General features: G+C 43.6%; 1 protein-coding gene across 6 annotated transcripts in view; it reads right to left on the reverse strand.

Moving 5' to 3' along the window:
- Positions 1–23687, reverse strand: part of EPB41L3 (erythrocyte membrane protein band 4.1 like 3) — a 138892-nt gene that overhangs the window by 73382 nt on the left and 41823 nt on the right. For all 6 annotated transcript variants that reach the window (XM_065932547.1, XM_065932548.1, XM_065932543.1 and 3 more), the window contains 2 exons: positions 19885–20084; positions 16398–16595 (listed from right to left, as the gene is read on the reverse strand). In XM_065932547.1, coding sequence (XP_065788619.1) covers positions 16398–16595; positions 19885–20073 — 387 coding nt within the window. In that variant the 5' untranslated portion in view covers positions 20074–20084. Of the gene's footprint in view, positions 1–16397; positions 16596–19884; positions 20085–23687 lie in introns of those variants that run through there.

A 23687-nucleotide genomic window follows, 5' to 3' on the forward strand; every position in this document is an offset into this window, starting at 1 on the left:
TGCTTTCTGTTTATTTATTTCCTTCTCATTATATTACAGATATGTCTCTATATGTGTGTGTTCTCTGTTGTGTCCAACCCCTTGTGACCCCATAAACTGCAGCCCGCCAGGCTCCTCTGTCCATGGGACTCTCCAGGCAAGAACACTGGAGTGCGCTGCCATTTCCTTCTCCAGGGGATCTTCCCAACCCAGGAACTGAATCCGAGTCTCCTGTGTCTCCTGCATTGGCAGGCAGATTCTTTACCGCTGAGCCACGTGGGAAGCCTGTACATATGTCTGTAAAACACCTTAAGAACATGGCTGAGTATACATCATAGAAACCCCAAGTTAAAATAAAATGTATTTTTCAAACAAAGTACCTTTAGAATTTGAGTGGGGTTTTTTTTTCCTATCATAATGAATTCTTGACTTCATATTATTAAGGAAGCTTGTCAAAACATGATATTTTGGACAGTGCTTTTTTTTTTTTTTTTAAGGAATAACTGGAGACATGAACTGAAGCATTTTGCTTCGGGTAATCCTTGAAAAGCATCCCGCGTGTTTGACAAGTTCAGTCTAGGGGCACTTCCCCAAAGAACGTGGCGGCTCTTTAGTGACTTTATTTGCTGTCACCATGGCATTCCATAAGAAATAACAAGTCTCTTTATTCCTTCCAAACACCATCCTAAGAACCAATTCCTTGTGCTCACTGTACGTCCGCATACCATCACTCATGCCTACAAGCAGCAGTGGGATGAATAAAGTGCATTCCTAAGTGCAAATATGACTTCGAGATTGGAATTTCTTTCACCCTTATTGGAAAGTGACCCCAAATGTGCATACCAGTTACACACAGCTGTCTGTCACACAGGACACATACATTCCGATGCAGTAAAGATGCCTTGTTTGTCGAGGAGAAGAAACCCCCACTGATCGAAATCTTTCATGAATTAGTATCTAATCTGGCTGTTGAAATTTGCCATTTGTAGACACATCCTGGAACCAAACCACAGGAAACAGTCACTAGGCAACACTAACAAAACAGATGAGTCTTGGCAGGACAAGCAAAAGGAAGACCCAAATTCCATTTATCTAGAGATAAAACATCCACAATAGGCATCCAACCAGGGATATCATACCAGGTTATGAGACGCTAACATTCTTGATAGAACTGTGATGCATTCCAATGAGAATCCCATAATTTAAAAATCTGTGATCTAGTCTAGAAGAAGCAAATAAAAACCTGAAAGTGTGTTGGCTGGTCATTACAAACCACAGAACTGAAGAGGAAAAGAATCCGTGGTTTTACAGCTCTTGAGAGAAGGAACCTGGGCTCAGCTTAGATGCCCATCTGCCCTAGACCAAGAGGAGGGGGAAGACGTGGGAGGAGGTGGTAATTCCTAAATGAACAGCAGGCCATGACCACAACCCTGAACTGGAAAACTGCCTTGAGAGAAGGAACCTGGGCTCAGCTTAGATGCCCATCTGCCCTAGACCAAGAGGAGCGGGAAGACGTGGGAGGAGGTGGTAATTCCTAAATGAACAGCAGGCCATGATCACAACCCTGAACTGGAAAACTGCAGGAGACTAGGCATTGGGTGGGTGGGGTGCGGGGGGCGGGAAGAGGGTATTGTTTTCTAATTTGAGATTTAAAGAGTTAAAAAAACTCTCTGAATAACACCACCCCTTCACAGTTGCTGAAAGATCACAAGATGACACAGTATGCTAACGTAAAATTAGTCCTAATGTGCTGTGTGGTAAGTTGCTTCAGTCATATCTGACTCTGCGACTCCATGGACTGTAGCCTGCCAGGCTCCTCTGTCCACAGGATTTTCCAGGCAGGAATACTGGAGAATGCTGGTTGCAATTTCCTCCTCCAGGGGATCTTCTCAACCCAGGGATTGAACCCCATGTCTCTTACGTCTGCTGCATTGGCAAGTGGGTTCTTGACCGTTATCACAACCTGGGAAGCCCAGTCCTAACAGTCTTGTTTAGATTTATTTAATTTGACGTGGATCATTTTAAAAGTCTTTACTGCAAGAATCTGTTACATATATATTGCTTCTGCTTTATGTTTTGGTTTTTTTGGCCCTGAGGATTGTTGGTTCTCAGCTCCCCAACCAGGATGGAAACCTGCACCCCTTTCATTGGAAGATGAAGTCAAAACCACTGGACCAGCAGGGAAGTCCCCTGTCTTGCTCAAGTGTTCCAAGAAACAGGGATCAGTCATTCCTTAGAGGAAATGTAACGTCATTGTTCTTATCACTTTGTGTAACTGAAATTCTAGTGTACGAAGGACAGCAAAAAAAAGCCACATTAAAGAAATAAAGGGAGAACTGGCGTTGGACAGTGGGGAGAACAAGAATCAATCACAGTGAAGGACGCTATTTCTCCATGGACGGTACCCGGGGCATTCATTCCACGGCCTCCTGTTTTCTGCTTTTGGTGGTGCCATGCCTTGAAGGCAGTTACAAAGTGATACCGGGAATGTTTCTCTGTGGAGAGTCTCTCCTGAACCTTTTTGAAGGAGACCCACTACTCAACCACAACTCAAAGATGCTTGCTCCTTGGCAGGAAAGCTAAGACAAACCTAATCAACGTGTTAAAAAGCAGAGACATCGCTTTGCCGACAAAGGTCCATCTAGTCAAAGTTATGGTTTTTCCAGTAGTCACATATAGATGTGAGAACTGGACCATAAAGAAGGCTGAGCACTGAAGAACTGATGCTTTTGAATGATAGTCCTGGAGAAGACTCTTGAGAGTCCCTTGGACTGCAAGGAGATCAAACCAGTCAATCCTAAAGGAAATCAACCTTGAATATTCATTGGAAGGACAGATTCTGAAGCTGAAGCTCCAATATTTTCACCACCTGATGAGAAGAGCTGACTTACTGGAAAAGACCCTGATGCTGGGAAAGATCGAAGACAAAAGGAGAAGGGGGTGACAGAAGGTGAGATGGCTAGACGGCATTACCGACTTAATGGACGTCAGCTTGAGCAAACTCTGGGAGACAGTGAAGGTCAGGGAAGCCTAGCGTGCTGCAGTCCATGGGGTGGCAAAGAGTCGGACACACTTAGCGACTGAACAACAACAATAACGCTCAATCACAATCACTGCTGTAATGTCCCCATGGGGTCTAGCACATCCAGTTCCTAGGCTGGGGGTACGGCCCAAAGAGACGGGGCCGAGCGTACAGGAGCACCTACCGGTGCGGTGGGGGAAGCGGGACAAACCACTGCCACCCCAACTCGAAGAGTCAGTGTTGCCCAGAGCTCTGCTGTTGATGTTCTTCCCACTCGTTCACTGGCCACCTGCACCATTTCATTCACTCCTCTGTGTGACTCACTGTAAATGGTACCGGCTCCCACAGTGCCTACCAGCCTGACTTCTCTTCCAAAGGTCAAACAATGTATCCAACTGCAATAGCCGATTGCCACTTTCATATTCCAGGGACCTCAAATTCAATAGGTTTACATTAGACTCAGTCTCCCCACCCCCACACACTTTTCTTCTTATACTGTCTACCAACGTGGATGCCATTATCAGTTACCCTCTCTTCCCCGCCCTGCATCCCTACCCACACATCCATTTAATCATGTCTGCTCATGTTCAGGGTAGTTCTTTAAAATCCATCCCTTCCCCTCTGTCCCACTGGCCACCATCTTGGTTCTGGTCCTCAGCATCTCTTGCCAACTAGCATTCCTGTTTCAATTACTATTTAGTAGAAGTAACTTTTAAAAACACAAATGGTCAACTAGCTCCCCAAAGCAAAACCCCTCAGAAGCGCCCATCACCTACTGTGATTCCTTATCTCTTTTATCTTATCTCCTTATTGAAAGGTCACTGGTGCCAGGTAGTGTAACCTAATTGTTAGATGTACTCTGCCTGATCCCTGGGGTTTCAGACAGAGTAGATCTAACAATTAGGTTACACTACCTGGCACCAGTGACCTTTCGATAGGAACATTGTCCTAATCAGCTGAGCCCTTAAAAGCAGAGAGTTTTCTCCAGTTGGCAGCAGAAAGTAGGGAATAGAGAGACTTGAATGTAGAGGAATCTAAGGTGAGAGAGGTTCTCCGTTGCTGGGACGGACGGAGCCTTGTGGACTGACAGCAAACTCAGCAGCCCTGAGTCGTCCCTGGCTGACAGGCAGCAGCAAGAGGGGACCTCAGTCCTACAACCAGAAGGAAATGCATTCCACTGACAGCACCAGAAAGCACATAGATGCATCTTCCCCTAGACCTGCCTCTAGATGAAGATGCAATCAGTGAAGAACATGACTTCTCCTTCCCCTAGACCCGCCTCTAGACGAAGATACAATCAGTGAAGAACATGACTTCTCCTTCCCCTAGACCCGCCTCTAGACGAAGATGCAGTCGGTGAAGAACATGACTTCTCCTTCCCCTAGACCCGCCTCTAGACGAAGATGCAATCGGTGAAGAACATGACTTCTCCTTCCCCTAGACCCGCCTCTAGACGAAGATACAAATCAGTGAAGAACATGACTTCTCCTTCCCCTAGACCCGCCTCTAGACAAAGATACAATCGGTGAAGAACATGACTTCTCCTTCCCCTAGACCCGCCTCTAGACGAAGATGCAATCGGTGAAGAACATGACTTCTCCTTCCCCTAGACCCGCCTCTAGACGAAGATGCAATCGGTGAAGAACATGACTTCTCCTTCCCCTAGACCCGCCTCTAGACGAAGATGCAATCGGTGAAGAACATGACTTCTCCTTCCCCTAGACCCGCCTCTAGACGAAGATACAATCAGTGAAGAACATGACTTCTCTATAAGATGCTGAGCAACAATCCAGCCAAAACTGTGAGATGATATGTGTTACATCTCCAAGTTTATGGTAATGTGTTATACAGCTAGAAAATCAATTTCCTGGATGGCTCAGCAGTAGAGAATCGCCTGCAGTACAGGAGACACAGGAGAAGCAGGTTCAATCCCTGGGTCAGGAAGGTCCCTTGAGGAAATGGCAACCCACTACAGTATTCTTGCCTGGAGAATTCCATGGACAGAGGAGCCTGGTGGGCTATAGTCCACAGGGTCGCAAAGAGTTAGGCAAGACTGAGCATCCACACGCAGAGAAAACCAGTATGTGCAAATACCCAACCTTGTTAGCAAGTCAAGCCCATCCTTCCTGGCGGGCCCTTGGCCTTCCCTTTCCACTCTCAACTGCTCCTGACGTTTCAAATTCTCCCTGTGTGCTTTTTTCATCTGCGTATCTGCCAAAATTCTAAAGAGAACTGTGTAAATATCCTGAGTACAATAAGAATTATTCTGGAAATTTAAAAATAAGTAAATAAAATAAGTGAATGCTACTTGACTTAAATATCACTGCAGGGAAAGTCAGCCAACACATTCTAATAATAAATATCTGCCAAAAATATGATTGGACACGTGCATACCATTTTTAACAGCATGAACCACTGCGGAGGAATCTTTGCTCGTAGGGAGGTATTTACAGTCAGCTAAAGATTTGGAGTCATGCTTTTTATACATCAGCCCTATTTCAAAACCTAGATCCTAAAAAAGAAAGAAGAATCTAAGAAACAAGCCTCCAACAGCCACTCCCAATTTCTTCAGGCAAGAGAGAAAGTTCCCTACAAAAGCAGAGAATCTGTCTCAGCATGACATGGAAATGAGTTGAGTAGATTTCCAATTCTTTCCTTTTTTTGAGTTGCTCCTATTGCCCCTGGTTATTTGCATTAAAACCCAGCACATCACAAAACTCCTCAAGGATAACAGGCTCACAAAGACTCCCCTATTCTCTGCTTGCTAGAGAAAGGCAAATACAGGGCGACCTGCATTCTGTTGCTGTTGTTCTTCTTTAGCTGCTAAGTCGTTCTTGTTTAGCTGCTAAGTCATGTCTGACTCTTTTCCACCCCATGGATTGTAAGCCCTCCAGGTTCCTCCATCCATGGGATTTCCCAGGCAAGAATACTGGAGTGGGTTGCCATTTCCTTCTCCAGACCTTCCAGATCCAGCGACCAAACCTGGACTCCTGCAATGCAGGCGGATTCTTCAATCAGCTGAGCCACCAGGGAAACCTGCATTTTTAAGACATTCAAACTGTGTGGTCTCAATGCTCTGTGGTAAAGAGCCAAATGGGATGGAAATCCAAAAAAGAGGGCATATAATATATATGCATGGGGTTTTCCCTGGTGGCTCAGATGGTACAGAATCTGCCTGCAATGCAGGAGACTCAGGTTTGATCCCCAGGTTGGGAAGATCCCCTGGAGAAGGGAATGGTAATCCACTCCAGTATTCTTGCCTGGAGAATCCCATGGATGGAGGAGGCTGGCCAGCTACAGTCCACAGAGTCACAAAGAGTTGGACACGACTGAGCGACTCACACACACACAAACACACACACACACCATGTATGCACAGCTGATTCACTCTGCTAAATAACACAACAGTGTCAAGCAACTAAACTCCGATTAAAAAAACACACAAACAAATAGTAAAGAAACCTCTTCAAATAACACTACTCAGAGTTACCAAGGAAGAAACGGGAAACTACACTGAATTAAGGCTTAGTGGAACTAGAAAGACTGTGAAGGGACTTCTGAAGGGATCAAGCATGAAGGAAAAGTGGGTGACTTAGTCAGACACCTCCTCTAACAGACTTTCCTACACACTTTGAGGAGTTCATCACCAATGCCAAGGACCACCGCCTCCTCACTCACCATAAAGTGGGAACTGGCTCATGAGAGGAAGCTAGTGCTGAGTGCCAGAAATGGAGTGTGTTTAATTATCTTCAGCTCATATTCAGGCTTGTTAAACACCTACTGATTTCTGGCACAACAGCAACAGACCCTTAGCCACATCTTCTGTCTGATCTCAGCAGGTTCAAGCTGGGCAGTGTGAGAAAAGCAAATTTCCTGTTTGAGGTCAATGTCTTAGTCCTCACAAGTGGGTGTCGAGTGCAGTTACTTCCTGTTCATATTTAATAAAATCATTCAGCATTTCCCCAACTGTCAGATAAATGATTAGCTCATATGGAAACACTGATAATTTTCTTTCCAGGTTGGGGAAAAAAAGGCTACAAAGGGAGAGTCAAGATGAAATTCACTTTCTCAGATTTAATAAATGCTTTCCAGTGTTTAATATATTATTAGGTGATAAGCTGTGCTGTGCATGTGCGCTCAGTCATGTCCGACTCTTTGTGACCCCATGGATTGAAGTCCGCCAGGCTCCTCTGTCCATGGGACTCTCCAGGCAAGAATACTGGAGTAGGTTGCCATTTCTTTCTCCAGGGGATCTTCCTGACCCAGGGATCCAACCTGTGCCTCCTGCGCTGGCAGGCGAATTCTTAATCACTGAGCCACCAGGGAAGTAACAGTTGGCTATCTCCTTTTAAATTACAAGGGTTTTCAAACTAAGATCCTCATATTCAGCTCTCTTCCTGTGCCAATTGGACGCTGGACTGTAAGGCGTACATGGCAGTCAAATCCTGACACAAGCTGCTGCCTGACTGTGTGCACTTAAGACCAGATCAGCTGGTATGTGGACGGACACCACGAAGTTGCGTACAGGCTGGTTTTCTGTGACTATTTTACTGTGCCCCTAAGACAAGGACTTTAATATCACTGCCCTCCAAGCTTCCAGAACCTACCTCTGCACTTTATTGGAATGTGAGTGCAGGACTGAACTAGAGTTCACACCGTCCTCCGACCTTAAGAACCTCCTATGCTACAAGACTTGAGCTCTGCTGTCCAAGAAGGGACAAAGTCAAAAACACCCGCCTCTGACATTGAAGGTAACAACAACAAAGAAAGTGGCATCAAATTCAAGAGATGATCCACCATGTAGACATATTCCCAGGTTATGAACTAACTTTGAAAAGACTTTTCTCATTTTGTGGTTGATGCCAGTAGCGTTCTCCCTAAACTTCCCGAAGAGCCAAGACTATGGCCGGGAAAAGAAAGGCATCAATTTAAACGATAAAGAAAGGGAGACGAGCCATAATCTTGAAAATTATAACCTGTTTTTCATGGGGGAAATGCTGTAATTATGAAATGAACTGGCAATTGATCAGGAAAATTGGGGGGGAAGATCACTGTACTGTGGAAAGTGTTTCTCTCCAGAAAGGATGCTGAGGTTCCCAGATCAGACTTGCCTTTCCACTCTGAGTAGCACACGCAACAACTGTACAACTGGCTCCCAGTCATTCTACGTTCTGGCAAGGAGTGGAGATCAGCTGGAGCTCTGGTCCCTTCCCCACGTTGAAGAGCTTCTGCAAGGCCCTTCCCCAGTTGTTTTCCCCTTCTTACTCAAAATTAAAAAGTGCTGCTTCCAAGTTCTACTCTTCACAGAATATCTTTTTTTTTCAATTGAAGTAGAGTTGATTTACAAAGTTGTGTTAGCTTCTCATGTAACACAAACTGAAAAAAAAAATGTTTTCAGATTATCTTCCATTACAGGTTATTACAGGATATTGAATATAGTTCCCTGTGCTATACAGTAGGTGCTTTTGTTTACCTAATTTATATGCAGTAGTAGTTGCTGTTTTTGTTTCAGTTGCTAGGTTGTATCCAACTGCAGCTCCATGGACTATAGCCCACCAGGTTCCTCTATCCATGGGATTCTCCAGGCAAGGATACTGGAATGGGTTGCCATTTCCTTCTCCAGGGGATCTTCCAAACCCAGGGATCGAACCTGCCACTCTTGTGTCTCCTATATTGCCTGGTGGATTCTTTACCATCATGCCACATGGGAAGCCCATATATAGTAATGGGTATACTTTTAATCCCAAACTCCTAATTCATCTCCCCTCTTTTTCCCTTTAGTGACCATAAGTTTTCTATGTCCGTGATTTTCTTTCTGCTTTGTAAATATGTTCATTTCTATCATTTTTAAGATTCCTCATATAAGTGGTATCATGTTTGTATCTCTGTCTGACTTACTTCACTTCGTATGATAATCTCCATGTCCATCCATGTTGCTGCAAATAGCATTATATTATTCTTTTTATGGCTGAGTAATATTCCACTGCATATATGTACCACAACTTCTTTATCCATCCCTTTGTCAATGGCTATTTAGATTGTTTCCATGTCTTGGCTACTGTGATTAGTGCTGCTATGAACAAAGGGGTGCAGGTATCTTCCAGGGCATCTTATTTCATGATAGTATAGCCAGAAGCAAGGCCTTGGTGGTCCTTTTGAGAAATTAGGTTTAAGAAGTCTTGAGAAGATAACATCCTTTCCATCAACTCAACCTGTCTCTTAGATGAGGATGAGACGGTTGGATGGCATCACTGACTCAACAGACATGAGTGTGAGCAAACTCTGGGAGACAGTGAAGGACAGGGAAGCCTGGCATGCTGCAGTCCATGGGGTCACAAAGAGGCAGACACAACTGAACAACAACAAAGAGAGCTCTGGAGCAGAGGGCAGGAGACCTGGGCCCTAGCCTTCATGGTCCTTCCCAGGCTGTGTGTCCTCAGGCATAACATTAACTACTCTGGGCCCATTTCCTCTTCGGTGAAATGGGACAGGAGACAAAGTCATCTCCAATGATCCTTCCAGATCTAAGACTGTGTAACTCCTGAGGAAGAGCTGTCTAAGCTTGAAGTCTTTGGCTCATTTGGTTTTCAGTGCCTGGAACATTGCAGGCCCTCAAGAAATGCTTTATATCAAGGTCTTCCTTGCCTTCCTGACCATGGGGTCACAAAGAGGCAGACACAACTGAACAACTGAACGACAACAAAGAGAGCTCTGGAGCAGAGGGCAGGAGACCTGGGCCCTAGACTTCATGGTCCTTCCTAGGCTGTGTGTCCTCAGGCATAACATTAACTACTCTGGGCCCATTTCCTCTTCGGTGAAATGGGACAGGAGACAAAGTCATCTCCAATGATCCTTCCAGATCTAAGACTGTGTGACTCCTGAGGAAGAGCTGTCTAAGCTTGAAGTCTTTGCCTCATTTGGTTTTCAGTACCTGGAACATTGCAGGCCCTCAAGAAATGCTTTATATCAAGGTCTTCCTTGCCATCTTTTGCATGCTGTGTGATGTCAGCTCCAGGGACTGAAATGGTTGTAAACCAGAAAAAAGAAACCTCATCAAGACAAACCATAATTAAGACTCAAATGATGCACCCCCTTGTTAAAAACTGTTTCAGTACCTGCCATGTACAAATCAATCGATGTTTTCTACAAAATACAGAGATGTGAATGAGATGCCTGGTGGAGACAACATGTCAGGAGATGTTTGGAAGCTGTAATCAAGGACCTCCTCTAGGAAGGAGGCTAAAGAAGCTCAACTAGTGGCAGAGACTCCTGTCCTGGGACCCTGAATCAGCTTGGAGCTGTGTGACTGGGAACTGTGGTCCCTGTTACTTTTTGAAATGAAACCTAGGAGAAGCTTTAACACTTTTAGTAAAAGAGTTTGTTTCTCCTAAACCTTCAAGAAGTCAAATCTGAACACCTCGGGAAGACTGCACGCTGACTATGTCAGGTAAATAAGAAGATGCCTGTTAACAGTCCTCGTGTGTCACTGTTCCTATGGTCGCTCAAAGAGTCGCTGCACAAGGAAACTGAATTTATTAAAGTCCTTCTGTGGTCAGGAGCCCACTGGTCTTCAGGGTGGAAGGCTCAGCTGCAAGACTGGGCCACGTGGTCACAGCACGTAACAGGTGCTTTGATGCAGTAAAACAAATAGTTGAACAGAAACCCACTGAGAGGTTAAATCCAAATTTACACAATTACACAGAATCAAAACCTCTGAATTATACAGTAGTTGAGTGAATGATACTCGTACTGGTTTGAAAAAAATTCTTATTTTTTAACAACTACATTTTCCATGAAAGGCAACAGGTGTTCTATTCAACCTTTTGTGTGATAGCAATTCTATTTGTAGTCCAATTAAGAACTTCTAAGAGCTTCCCTGGTGCCTCAGATGGTAAAGAATCTACCTGCAATGTAGGAGACATGAGTTCAATTCCTGGGTTGTGAGGATGCCTGGGAGAAGGGAATAGCAACCCACTCCAGTATTCTTGCCTGGAGAAGATCACAGACAGAGGGGCCTGGTGGAGGAGCTACAGTCCATGGGGTTGCAAAGAGTCAGACACTACTGAGTAACTACCACACACTTTTTCAAGAACTTCTAAAGGCACTTTAATCATGTAACCTAGAGAAGATGGAAAATTCAGACAGTGATTTTGTTTTTCCAGCTAAACCCCAGTGAGTATAATACATGAAACAGAAGCATGGTATGGAAAGTTAATTGGATTACAAGCAAGATAGGGTATTTGGAAATTTTTTAAACAGTTCCTTCCTAACAGTTAGAAGGTGACAAAAGCACATTTAGGACAGAGGGCAAAATATTCCTGTATCCTCCCTGGTCCCTTGGAAGCATCTCTGAATGGTAGCAAGAAGTGCATGTTGGAGTAAACACTCTGGCTTTCGGAAGGATCCGAGTGGTACTCAGTCATGGAGTTCATCAACCTGCAGGCCTCTGGGCATGGCCAAACTTGGGGGGATGTCTGAGCTGCAGGCTTTTAAGGTTTTACTGCTACACTTAAGTACCTTCTGTATTTGCCCAAATCTGATGCAAAGATCTCTCCAGAGAGGCTAGAGTTATTTCACCTATGGGCATCGTCCCCTGGATTCCAGCCCCATGTGGGATTACCTGGGGCTCACAAGCGCTTGGTCTTGCTCACGACTAAACCAGCAACACAGCGGGACCTTGTGAAAAACGAAGTCTGCCTTCAAGGTCTACCTTCTGCCACTTTTGAGGTCAAGCTTGGGACTCCTCCACCCGTTGGGTTTCTTATGGAGAACAAACCAAACTACACCTGAAAATGACTTAAAATATGGATGAAATATGGATTCAAAGTTCAAACCATGTCTGATTTATTTTCCTAAAACCAAGTCAGACTAGATGAGAATGGTGTCAAGTAAGAGGAAACATTTCTAACTGGATGGTCATCAGAAAATACACTGTACGCTAATCAGACTCAGATGAGCCCACAGAACCCAGAAACAATGAGAGTGAAATTAAAATAAAACAAACATGATAAGCACTGCTTCCTCTATTGTTGTGACCGGTACTTCTGTTTATTTTCTCTTTTAAAATTCATGTTCAAGAACTAAACAGCAATGATGATGGCGACAAACTGGCCATAGGAAGTAGCTTGTATTCTCTAAAGGTCCAATAAAAATGACAGGAAGGGAATGGCAGTCTTGGTGATTTTGTTGGCAAATGTGACAATCCTGTGGCCTGCAAACATTGCCCAAATATGCATATCAAATTGCTGATCATCAGATTTTTTCTTACATTTTGTGTAATTAGTTCTTTCTATAGTTTAGATAGTTAAGATGAAGAGTTTGAAAAAAATAACTGAGGAAATACATCTCTCAAATGGAAAAACACCCAATGTTACAAGGATCTACGGCTGCTACTGGAGGGAAATTTGAAAAATCCAGCACAGCTGAAAAGGGTCTCCCATCAAAACTGGGGGCGGGAACTGCACACTTTATGACGTCACTGTTTTCAGAGAGCAAAGGCTTCTTGTATCTTGATTTTCAGGGTCGCTGGGTTTCCTCTGCTGCAGCACTGCTGGGCAATGGAAAAAGCTACCTTGTACCATCAAAAGAAGAGAAACCAGGTACAGGGAAGGGGTGTGTGTGTGTGTGTGTGTGTGTGTGTGTGTGTGTGTGTTGGAAACCAGGTACAGGGAAGGGGTGTGTGTGTGTGTGTGTGTGTGTGTGTGTGTGTGTTGGAAACCAGGTACAGGGAAGGGGTGTGTGTGTGTGTGTGTGTGTGTGTGTGTGTGTGTGTGTTGGAAACCAGGTACAGGGAAGGGGTGTGTGTGTGTGTGTGTGTGTGTGTGTGTGTGTGTGTTGGAAACCAGGTACAGGGAAGGGGTGTGTGTGTGTGTGTGTGTGTGTGTGTGTGTGTGTGTTGGAAACCAGGTACAGGGAAGGGGTGTGTGTGTGTGTGTGTGTGTGTGTGTGTGTGTGTGTTGGAAACCAGGTACAGGGAAGGGGTGTGTGTGTGTGTGTGTGTGTGTGTGTGTGTGTGTTGGAAACCAGGTACAGGGAAGGGGTGTGTGTGTGTGTGTGTGTGTGTGTGTGTGTGTGTGTGTGTGTTGGAAACCAGGTACAGGGAAGGGGTGTGTGTGTGTGTGTGTGTGTGTGTGTGTGTGTGTGTTGGAAACCAGGTACAGGGAAGGGGTGTGTGTGTGTGTGTGTGTGTGTGTGTGTGTGTGTGTGTGTGTTGGAAACCAGGTACAGGGAAGGGGTGTGTGTGTGTGTGTGTGTGTGTGTGTGTGTGTGTGTGTTGGAAACCAGGTACAGGGAAGGGGTGTGTGTGTGTGTGTGTGTGTGTGTGTGTGTGTGTGTGTGTGTGTGTTGGAAACCAGGTACAGGGAAGGTATGTGTGTATGTGTGTGTGTGTGTGTGTGTGTGTGTGTGTGTGTGTGTGTTGGAAACCAGGTACAGGGAAGGGGTGTGTGTGTGTGTGTGTGTGTGTGTGTGTGTGTGTGTTGGAAACCAGGTACAGGGAAGGGGTGTGTGTGTGTGTGTGTGTGTGTGTGTGTGTGTGTGTTGGAAACCAGGTACAGGGAAGGGGTGTGTGTGTGTGTGTGTGTGTGTGTGTGTGTGTGTGTTGGAAACCAGGTACAGGGAAGGGGTGTGTGTGTGTGTGTGTGTGTGTGTGTGTGTGTGTGTTGGAAACCAGGTACAGGGAAGGGGTGTGTGTGTGTGTGTGTGTGTGTGTGTGTGTGTGTGTGTGTGTTGGAAACCAGGTACAGGGAAGGGGTGTGTGTGTGTGTGTGTGTGTGTGTGTGTGTGTGTGTGTGTTGGAAACCAGGTACAGGGAAGGGGTGTGTGTGTGTGTGTGTGTGTGTGTGTGTGTGTGTGTGTGTTGGAAACCAGGTACAGGGAAGGGGTGTGTGTGTGTGTGTGTGTGTGTGTGTGTGTGTGTGTTGGAAACCAGGTACAGGGAAGGGGTGTGTGTGTGTGTGTGTGTGTGTGTGTGTGTGTGTGTGTGTGTTGGAAACCAGGTACAGGGAAGGTATGTGTGTATGTGTGTGTGTGTGTGTGTGTGTGTGTGTTGGAAACCAGGTACAGGGAAGGGGTGTGTGTGTGTGTGTGTGTGTGTGTGTGTGTGTTGGAAACCAGGTACAGGGAAGGGGTGTGTGTGTGTGTGTGTGTGTGTGTGTGTGTGTGTGTGTGTGTGTTGGAAACCAGGTACAGGGAAGGGGTGTGTGTGTGTGTGTGTGTGTGTGTGTGTTGGCAGGGGGTCTTTTGCTGGCAACTATAAATTCTCATGACATAGTCATGGCCAACTGAGCCTTGTTGATTCTGATGGTGAAACGTTCAAGGCATTAAACAAGCCAGGGAGGAAAAACAGCTAGGAACAGAGATTTCATTCAAATAAAGTGCCTTGTTTGAGGTCTTATCCAATGCAAAAAAAAGAAAAGAAAAAAACCAAACAGGCTATTCCTCTTACTGTCTCCTGCATTCTACTCTTAATTCACTTGCTCCAGCTGGGAACAGGGGTTAGGGGTGGTAATCCTGCTTCTCCAGAGTTTTGTGCCTCTTCTCTCCATGAATCTCAGAACAGGAAAAGGCAGTGGAAGCCATCAGAGCTACTGGTTTCCACAGATGCACCTACGCTTTCTGCTGGGATTCTCCCTGTGTGAAACACTATCCACTTTCTTCCAGACTATTCTTTAGAAAACTCTGGTAGTCTTCACTAGAGGATTGCCAGGGAATCCTATGTACTCTATTATATAAATATAATTCAGTTGAAAGACTCACCCTCAAGATAAAGAAAAAAACTTCTCTTGCCTTAAATTTTTCCAGAAGGTGGATCCACATAGGAAAAATGCAACGTTGCTAAAGGTTACAAAAGTGCCTTAAGCTTCATAGCAAAGCTCAGGCAAAAGTATATTACTGGATCTTCTCATTTCCAGAATAAACATCTGAATCAATAATTGAATACTTTGGGCTAAGAAATTAGGCAAAATCAGAAGCAGCAGGCAAATTGCAACAAATGGATCTGTGTGTGGCAAACCTCAGAACACATATTTAACTCCCCACCCATTTTTCCTATTCAACCAGTTGGTGACAAACAAGCCCACTTCACTAAGCAACCCACTAATAATTGTCAGGTTACAGGAAGACAAAAATTCTCTAAATTAACATGATAAATGAAATCACTTCTGATTTAAGTTTATTTAAAAAATTTTTTTCTGTCCCTGTAATCTGTAGTGATTTGGTAATGCAACCCCATCCCCACCCTAAATCATGTTATCAATGTGAAATGGATTTGAACCTTCTGTTCCAAGAAAAGCACTGGTGCGTGAGCGCATTGTGCAGACTATAAGGATCGACGCAGGGGTTACAGGCAGAGAACATGGGCATCAGGTGGGCTGGGTGCTGGCTGTGTCATGAGAAAACAGGAACTGAAATGCACAACCACACACAGAGGTACAGACTCTCCGCAGCCCTGGCAGAAGAGGGGGCCAGGGGAGTCATGTGGTGGGCGGCGTTTAAGCGGAGGGATGTGCGAAGGACCAAGGGCAGGCGGCTGGAGGCAGAGGAACAGCTCTTTAAATGAAAATATTAAATCTAAAATCATAATCTCTCCCAGCTCAGCGGCTGGGGCAGAAGATGCGATGGGTGGTGTGCTGTGGACCGGCGGACTTGTAGCTCCCGCCTGAGTTCACGTCCAGCCTGCGCTCTCGCGATACTCAGCAACCATCCGTGTCTCTATCGCTCTCAACAGCCCACGTTGCTCTCAGCTGTTAACTTGGTCTGGCCACACATCTCCGATAAAAGTCATTCCACCTGCCCTTTCTCTCGAAGGAATTTTTTTGTTTTCTTTACAGAGAGAGCACAGAGGAGCATACGCTTTTACACTTGAGATGCAGATGTGAATTTTAAAACCCTTTTACACTCGAGCTGCAGATCCTACTCATTTTCCAAGCAGGAAAAGGACATTCACCATTCAAATCACCCTACCACTCCTGTATACAGAAATATGTAAGTTTCCTCCAATTAACAACCCAGTCATAAGTAATGCAAATAGAAAAGGTAAAATTCATTTCAGTGACAGCTCACAGCCAGGATATTAAAGAAAAGTTGATTTTTTAAGGCCTCCAAAATGGTTTTCCTACCATGGAAAGTATTAGATATTTTGTCTTCTTCTTCTTTTTTTTTTTAAAAGGAAGATCACATTTTTCTCTTGATTGTAACATTTTGGGGACTTTACAAGTATTTTCAGTAATTTGATCCCCTGTGAGAGAGACTGGAAATAATTTTGTATTTAGAAACTGGGTCTGAGTAATTTTCCAGAAATCTGAAAAAACAAAGAGGCATCTTGCATGCTTTAGACCAATATGCCCCAGCTCTCAGTATCTGGGACAAAAAAAATTTTTTTTTAATATACACTTACCTCTACATCGCAGGTATATTCTGATCCATCCAGAAGTATCACTTTGCACTGCATGCTTTTAGGCTTTTTGACAATCTTCAATGGAGACCGAGATAGTTTGCTGCTAGATGATTTCTGAGAAAGTTTATCGTCTTCAAATTGCTGATATTCGAGCTGCTTGGCAGGTCCGGCAGCAAACTCCTGGTCCTTGTCAGTGACCTGTGGAGAGCAAACAATGGACAGTTTTCATTGCAAGACAGAAAATAAATATTGCATTGCTCAGGCAATCAAAGGACACTGTGTAAACGGGCTCTTCTATTTCCTACGGTATAAGGGACACCTGAATTAGGATATGAGGAATGGATACACATACACAAAAATAATACTAACAGGTACACCTAAATAATTTCTGCCATCTAAATGTACCCATAGGGCTTTCCTTCAGTTTGACTCAAGTATTTATACAAGAAGTGCTCAGTTCTTAGTGAATGCCATCAAGTTTCTCCCAAGCAAAGGAGGGTACAAAGGGCTCCTGACTTTTAAAGATTTTCTTTTGGATATGGACCATTTTTAAAGTCTTTATTGAATTTGCTACAATACTGCTTCTATTTTATGTTTTGGTTCTGAGGCATCTTAGCACCCCAACCAGGGATCAAACCTGCACCCCCTTCATTGGAAGGCGAAGTCTTAAACACTGGACTGCCAGGGAAGTTCGGTCTCCTGACTTTTTAAAAAGGCATTGGCTCTCACGGACATAGTGAGCAGATGTATAGTTATCCAAAAGGGAAAGGGTGAGGGAACAGATTAGGAATTTGGGATTAACAGACACATGCTTCCCAGGTGGCACTAGTGGTAAAGAACCCGCCTGCCAATGCAGGAGATATAAGAGACGTGGGTTCAATCCCTGGGTCAGGAAGATATCCTGGAGGCAGGGCATGGCAACCCACTCCAGTATTCTTGTCTGGAGAATCCCCATGGACAGAGAAGAGAAGCCTGGAGGGTCAAAAAGAGTTGGACACAACTGAAGCAACTTAACATACACTACTATATATAAACTAGATAAGTAACAAGGACCACAGCACAGGAACCTATCTTCAATACCCTGTAATAACCTATAATGGAAAATAATCTGAAAAAATATATATGCGTGTATAACTGTATCACACTGCTGAACACCTGAAACTAATATGACATTGTAAATCAACTATACTTAAGTTAGAAAAAAACAAAGGCACTGGATAGTGTAAGACTTAAAAGTAAACAAATCATCTAAGATTGAATCAAATGTATTCTTTCATTCACTGGATCAAGCTGTTTGGCAGGTCCTTTACTCTATGACCCATACTGCTCCATAAACATATCAGGTATCTTATAAACTGTAAAGTCTACAGAGTTTCAAGTATTAATGTTCTCAGTTATTTTACGACTGCTTTTAAAATACTTGACTTAGCTCTAACTCAATTCAATCAAGCCAGTAGTACTGAAATTAATTAAAAATAATCCTTTAAGTCTGCTCCCCCACTCTCCATTGTAAATGAGCCAGTATAAGTAAATATCAAATCTGTTCAAAGGCTTTAATCTGCTTTCAAAGCCTAACAGTCCAGTCCAAGCTAGACTCAGAAATGCAAGAGGGAGCGATCCTACAGAACAGTAACATTCTCCTTTGAGTCAGTCCCCTTGGAACCTCCCTGTGCCCTGATCTCCAATGACTTTTTCTACCCCTCTTCTTTCTATTAGATCACCACCAATGCATATTCAACCCATGGGCCCAACCACCACTTCTACTGGTCTGCAAATACACTCTGAAAAGTCCAAAGAAAGATATGTTCTTAGAAAATTATCTTTTCTGATCTCTCCAATTTGTAAATGAGGAAGCTCATGTCCAGAGGACTTGAAAAGAGTTCTGGAAAACACTTGAGATAACCACAGAAGAAAAGTGGTTTAGAGTCACTTCTCTTTAGTTTCAAATATCTGAATATAGAAAGTCAATCCATTTATTAACTATGTATATCTAATTATATTTGGGTACAGAAACTCTTCTCCCACTTTCATGTTTATTTCATTTCAGAGTGAAGAGGACAGAAAAATCCAGCCTAATAATTTAAAATTTCTGAAGATCTGAAAACGAACAAAACCCTATCACCATCATGTCTACACAAAAAGAAAAGCGAAGGAAAACCATGATGACAACACCTGCTCCTCAGATTCCACCTGACAGAAGTTAAAGGATAACCCACAGCTCCCTTCACAAAATGTCTGAGATCAGACAGAGCATAAAAATAAATGTTATTCTTTTCCTTTTGACCCCCTACCACACCGCATGCAAGATCTTAGTTCCCTGACCAAGAACTGAACTCATACCCCCTGCATTTGGAAGTGCAAAGTCTTAGCCACTGGACTGCTAGGAAAGTTCCAACATGACTCTTTATAGAGTTTAAAAGCAGAACTTAAATACTATGAGAAAAGAAATAAAATAATCAGGCCGTCAACACATAGTTTAATGTTATAATTATGTGTTGTGTTTTTAAAAAGGCATGGGGACTTCATATCTCTTCTTTTGATATCCTCTAGAATTTCTGGCTTGACACAGACACTTTCAACCTTTAAAAGGTCAACCATGTGTAGTGATTCCCAGATTCCCTTAACCCATGAGTCAGCATCCTAAAACATACTGATCCCAGGTTTTGAAGGTAAAAAAATTTAAATATGCATTCATTCAAGGCCCAAGTATAAATCATGCTTTATATTTTGCAGGAAAACTTTTAAAGGGAATAATCACATTATCCATGACAACTTAAACACATTTAGGTAACAGAGTTGAAAACAGATATGTCCATGGGAGAGAGAAAGAGAGCAGCTTGAACACCTACTAGGGACAGCTGGTAACCTTAGGGTCAGAGTAGCCCCCAGGGAAAAATTAGAATAGTTCTGAACCAGAGTGTACATGCCTAGTCCCTGAGTCATGTCCAACTCTTTGCGACCCCATGGACTACAGCTCAACAGGCTGCTCTGTCCACGGGGATTCTCCAGGCAAGAATACTGGAGTGGGTTGCCATGCCCTTCTCCAGGGGCTCTTCCGGACCCAGGGACCAAACCCAGGTCTCCTACATTGCAGACGAATTCTTTACTGTCTGAGCCACCAGAGGCTTAAATAAACAACTGGGAGCATAATTAGAGCTGCCAGTGTGGTGTCTAGCCTCCCTGTAAACTCAGATAAAACCCTGGACCCGCAGTCCAGATTTCAGTGTGAGCTGAAGTGCCTTCATCAAAGGAAGGCGTTACCAAGCAAGGCTGTGGAATGTCATTCACTTAAAGCCTTAAAACAGCTTAAGTGTCCATCTGCCCGGAGAACAGAAGAGGACAAGCAGATGATCCCTTCCCCACCCACCCCCCAAGTTCCTGCTAGTGCTAAGAGACCCAGGTCAGAGCAAAGCCTGGAAAAGCTCAGCAGACATTCACTCATGGCTCTGGGTTGGAATGCCAGTGGTACGGGGCGATGCGGGCTCACCTCCTTTCTCACCGGCGTGCTGTGGGCGGCCGCCTCCTCGAACTGCTCCGGCGCCTGGGGCTGCTCCTCGGCGGCCGGCTCGGGGCCCGGCTGCGCCCCCGGCTGCGGCCCCTCGCGCCCCGCCGCCTCCTGGGGCTCGGCCTCCTGCTCCGGCTTGGATTCCGAGTCTGATCCCGATTCGGTGGTCATGGTCAATTGTTCTGCAGGCAGAGAAAGGGACGGTCCTATCACTCGGGGAACCAGCACCCGGAAGAGGGAGAAACGCTAAGAGCCCAACACAGACCCAGGGGCCTTGTCAAGTTCACCACTGGCAAGGGTGCCCTTCGCAGGCGCAAAATGAACATTTAACTAGTAGTCAAGTTGATTTGGGGCCATCACGGGTTTTCCTCCTATTAGATTTTCACCACAGATGACAGAGGAATGACACTACCATCCTAATAATTACCTAACTTGGATATGTTTAATTTCAGAAACATGAATTTGCAGTATCAGCTGAAGACACATTTTAGTCCCTGGGAGGGATGATCTAATAATGGAAGCATATACAATTTTTCAATCTTCTCCTCCTCCCCAGGGGCCTTGCTCTGCCCCTCCACAGCCCTGAATCCATCCATTCTTCCTGGAACAAACACCTTTCCTCTGTGATGTCCCATAACTGTTATGTCCTTTTGAATAAAGGACCACAGCACAACAGCGGCTTCGTAAGTACTGCCAGACCTGTCCCACACTGGACCACACCAGCCCTGGCCACGCCCAGAGGGAAGCCAGAGGGCATCCCCTCTCCTGCTCATCCCAAGTTCACTCTCAAAGGTTTCTTCTCAGCTCCCCCTCATTTCCCTTGAGTGTTGAAGGAGAGGTCTGTCTCATATTCCATCAGAAACTCAAACAACAGACCTTGATACAGAATAATCTGCTCTTACATCCTAAAAAAGACACTCTAAAATATAACCGTTATGTTCTTATAATTTACTTTACAAGACACAAGTATTTTGTGCCTCAGTTTCCACATTTGCCAAATGGGAGAACGGAACATGATCACATCGAAATAAGCTATTCCCTGCTGTTACCTTTTCCTTACTAATAGACATGCTGCCCTAGTTAAAGCCCTTTTTTGCTCTAAGCAAGAGAGCTGCTAGACCACTGGTCACCATGTCATTTTAAGCACTTTCTCATCTCAGGTGTGTGGTAAATATTTCAAAAATGAATATCTCAGATCATCATATAATTTCCCTTCCTAATCCTAACTTTATGGTAAAAATATCTCAAGCAAAGAATTCGTGTAACACTTTAAGCAAATAATACACCTGTTAGTGTGGTGTAGAATTTGTATGCCCAATAAAACACCATAGTAAAACCACCATTTAATTCCCATTCTCACAACACACGCTGGAAGATGCTTAACACTTTGAAGAGGGAAACATTATAAATACTAATCTATCTTTATAAACTAAATGTGGTGATTTCTATTTTAGGTTACTTTTAACCATCACCAGCTATTCTGCCTGCTGAATAAAAGACCTGTCAACCTGGCATGTGCTCAGTTACCATGAAAATGTAAATACCAAGCCCAAGTGCAGGGCCACCCAGGGATCTACATAAAACTAATACATTTTTTTCCTCCTTACATTTTAGATTTTCAAGCAAATCTCGAAGGCAAATGTGATATTCTCATTTTTAAGCTTATAATACAATGTGTCAAATCTACAGAAAAAACAGTGGAGGGGGAGGGAGAGGTGGTGATTGTGTAATTCAGAGACTATAGCTGAATTCTTCCTTTTAGAAGGGGAGGAATCATTCTAATAAGTCAATTCAACTTGCCCAACCTTCACAGAATACCAGATATGAATCAAGCCCTGCTCTTGGTTTAGAAGCAGAGATAAATATGTTGTAACCCCCTGCCACCTCTTTGACCATCTTCTCCGGATTTCCTTACTATTTTTTAAATGTAAGGATTTTTTCCCACACATGTAACTGTGGTATATACAGCTCATATGAATGCACTCTAGACTTGAAAGTGTGTTAGTTGCTCAGTTGAGTCTGACTCTTTGCAACCCGATGGACTGTAGTCCTCCAGGCTCCTCTGTCCATGGGATTGTCCAGGTAAAAATACTGGAGTGAACTGCCATTCCCTTCCCCAGGGGATCTTCCTCACCCAGGAATCGAATCTGAGATCTCCTGCATTGCAGGCAGATTCTTCACTGTCTGGGCTGAAAATCTTCTCAAATATGTGTTAAGGTAAAAATCTTTCTAAACATAAAATTAGCCTGGGATTCACTCTACATGAAATAGAAAGGTAAAACTCGTAAAGAAATATCCCAATTTTGACTGTTACTATTCTAGCCATGCAATTATTCAGCACCTGGTTTCTGTCTTTAATTCCATGTCTTGTCCCTAAGGCAAAGAGCCAGCTTCACAAAGGCTGAATAAAAATGCAAAATGGACAGAGCCCAGGAACCACCTATTGGCTATTTAAACAGTGAAATAACCTACTATTATTTTCTGCCTAGGAATAACTAACACCTGACCTGGCATATATTACATATTTATATATGGCATAATCACATATATATATGCTATATCACATATCATAGAACTGCACTTCAAATAAAATCCTACGTCCTTGTCAAATATTTCCTCAGCATACCATTTCCCCCAACACTAAATATATAATACAAGAAATATAAATCATTGCTGTTTTTTTTAATTAATTTTAATAAAATAAAATTTCTTTGCTGTTGAGAGTAAAGTAAGAAACTTTAAAAATGTAAGGTTTTAAAATTCTGGAATCTCACTAGAATCAATATTTAATTCCAATATCTGAAAGGGCATAAGATCAAACTGTACCTATGAGTAAACTATATCAATGGCCTCAACCTGAAAATTCAATTTCAAAACTTTTAAAATAGTCTTCCTTCCCTATTCACGTGCCAATATAAGTGAGCAATAAACTGATTTTTCAATAGTAAACAACTAACATCAAAGCTTCTTAATATGGTCCTTCTTTTTTTTAAATTTATTTTTATTAGTTGGAGGCTAATTACTTTACAATATTATAGTGGTTTTTGCCATACATTGACATGAATCAGCCATGGATTTACATGTGTTCCCCAACCCGATCCCCCCTCCCGCCTCCCTCCCCATCCCATCCCTCTGGGTCATCCCAGTGCACCAGCCCTGAGTACCTGTCTCATGCATCCAACCTGGACTGGAGTTCTGTTTCACACTTGATAATATACATGTTTCGATGCTCTTCTCTCATATCATCCCACCCTCGCCTTCTTACTTTAGGTCATTAGTTTAATAATTCTATAATGTAAATCTCTAATCTTAAACCCAAGTGCCAAACATTCTTTAGAATTAGATTTGCATGATTTTTACAGTGCTTTGGTTTTTCTTTTTCTTATACTCAATTCTTTGCTTTCCTGGATGACCCCTGCCATTAAAATTGCACGTTATCCTTGCCAACTCACTAAAGATGACTATTTTCCAATGCTCCCTTCTCTTCTGATGGATTAATTTTGTATGACCTAAAATTAGCAATCATTCAGTGACGGGAAGGAACAGCATCACCTGTGATCACAAACAGAAAGTGACACAAAACGCTTATGCTCAGCTTTGGCTAAACTGTGCGTTTTCTCTATATTAAATTTACCTTGTTAACTGTGTTCTGCTTCAGCTTAAAAAAATTTGGAATCCTAGAAACTCTAAATCCTCAAAACTGGTATAAGGACTTTCACTACATGCACTGGGATGATGGCAAGAGAAGCCTTCTTTATCTTTTCAAGAAACATAAACTGTATTCC

Source organism: Muntiacus reevesi, chromosome 4 (genome assembly GCF_963930625.1).
Source record: "Muntiacus reevesi chromosome 4, mMunRee1.1, whole genome shotgun sequence".
Lineage (NCBI taxonomy): Eukaryota > Metazoa > Chordata > Mammalia > Artiodactyla > Cervidae > Muntiacus > Muntiacus reevesi.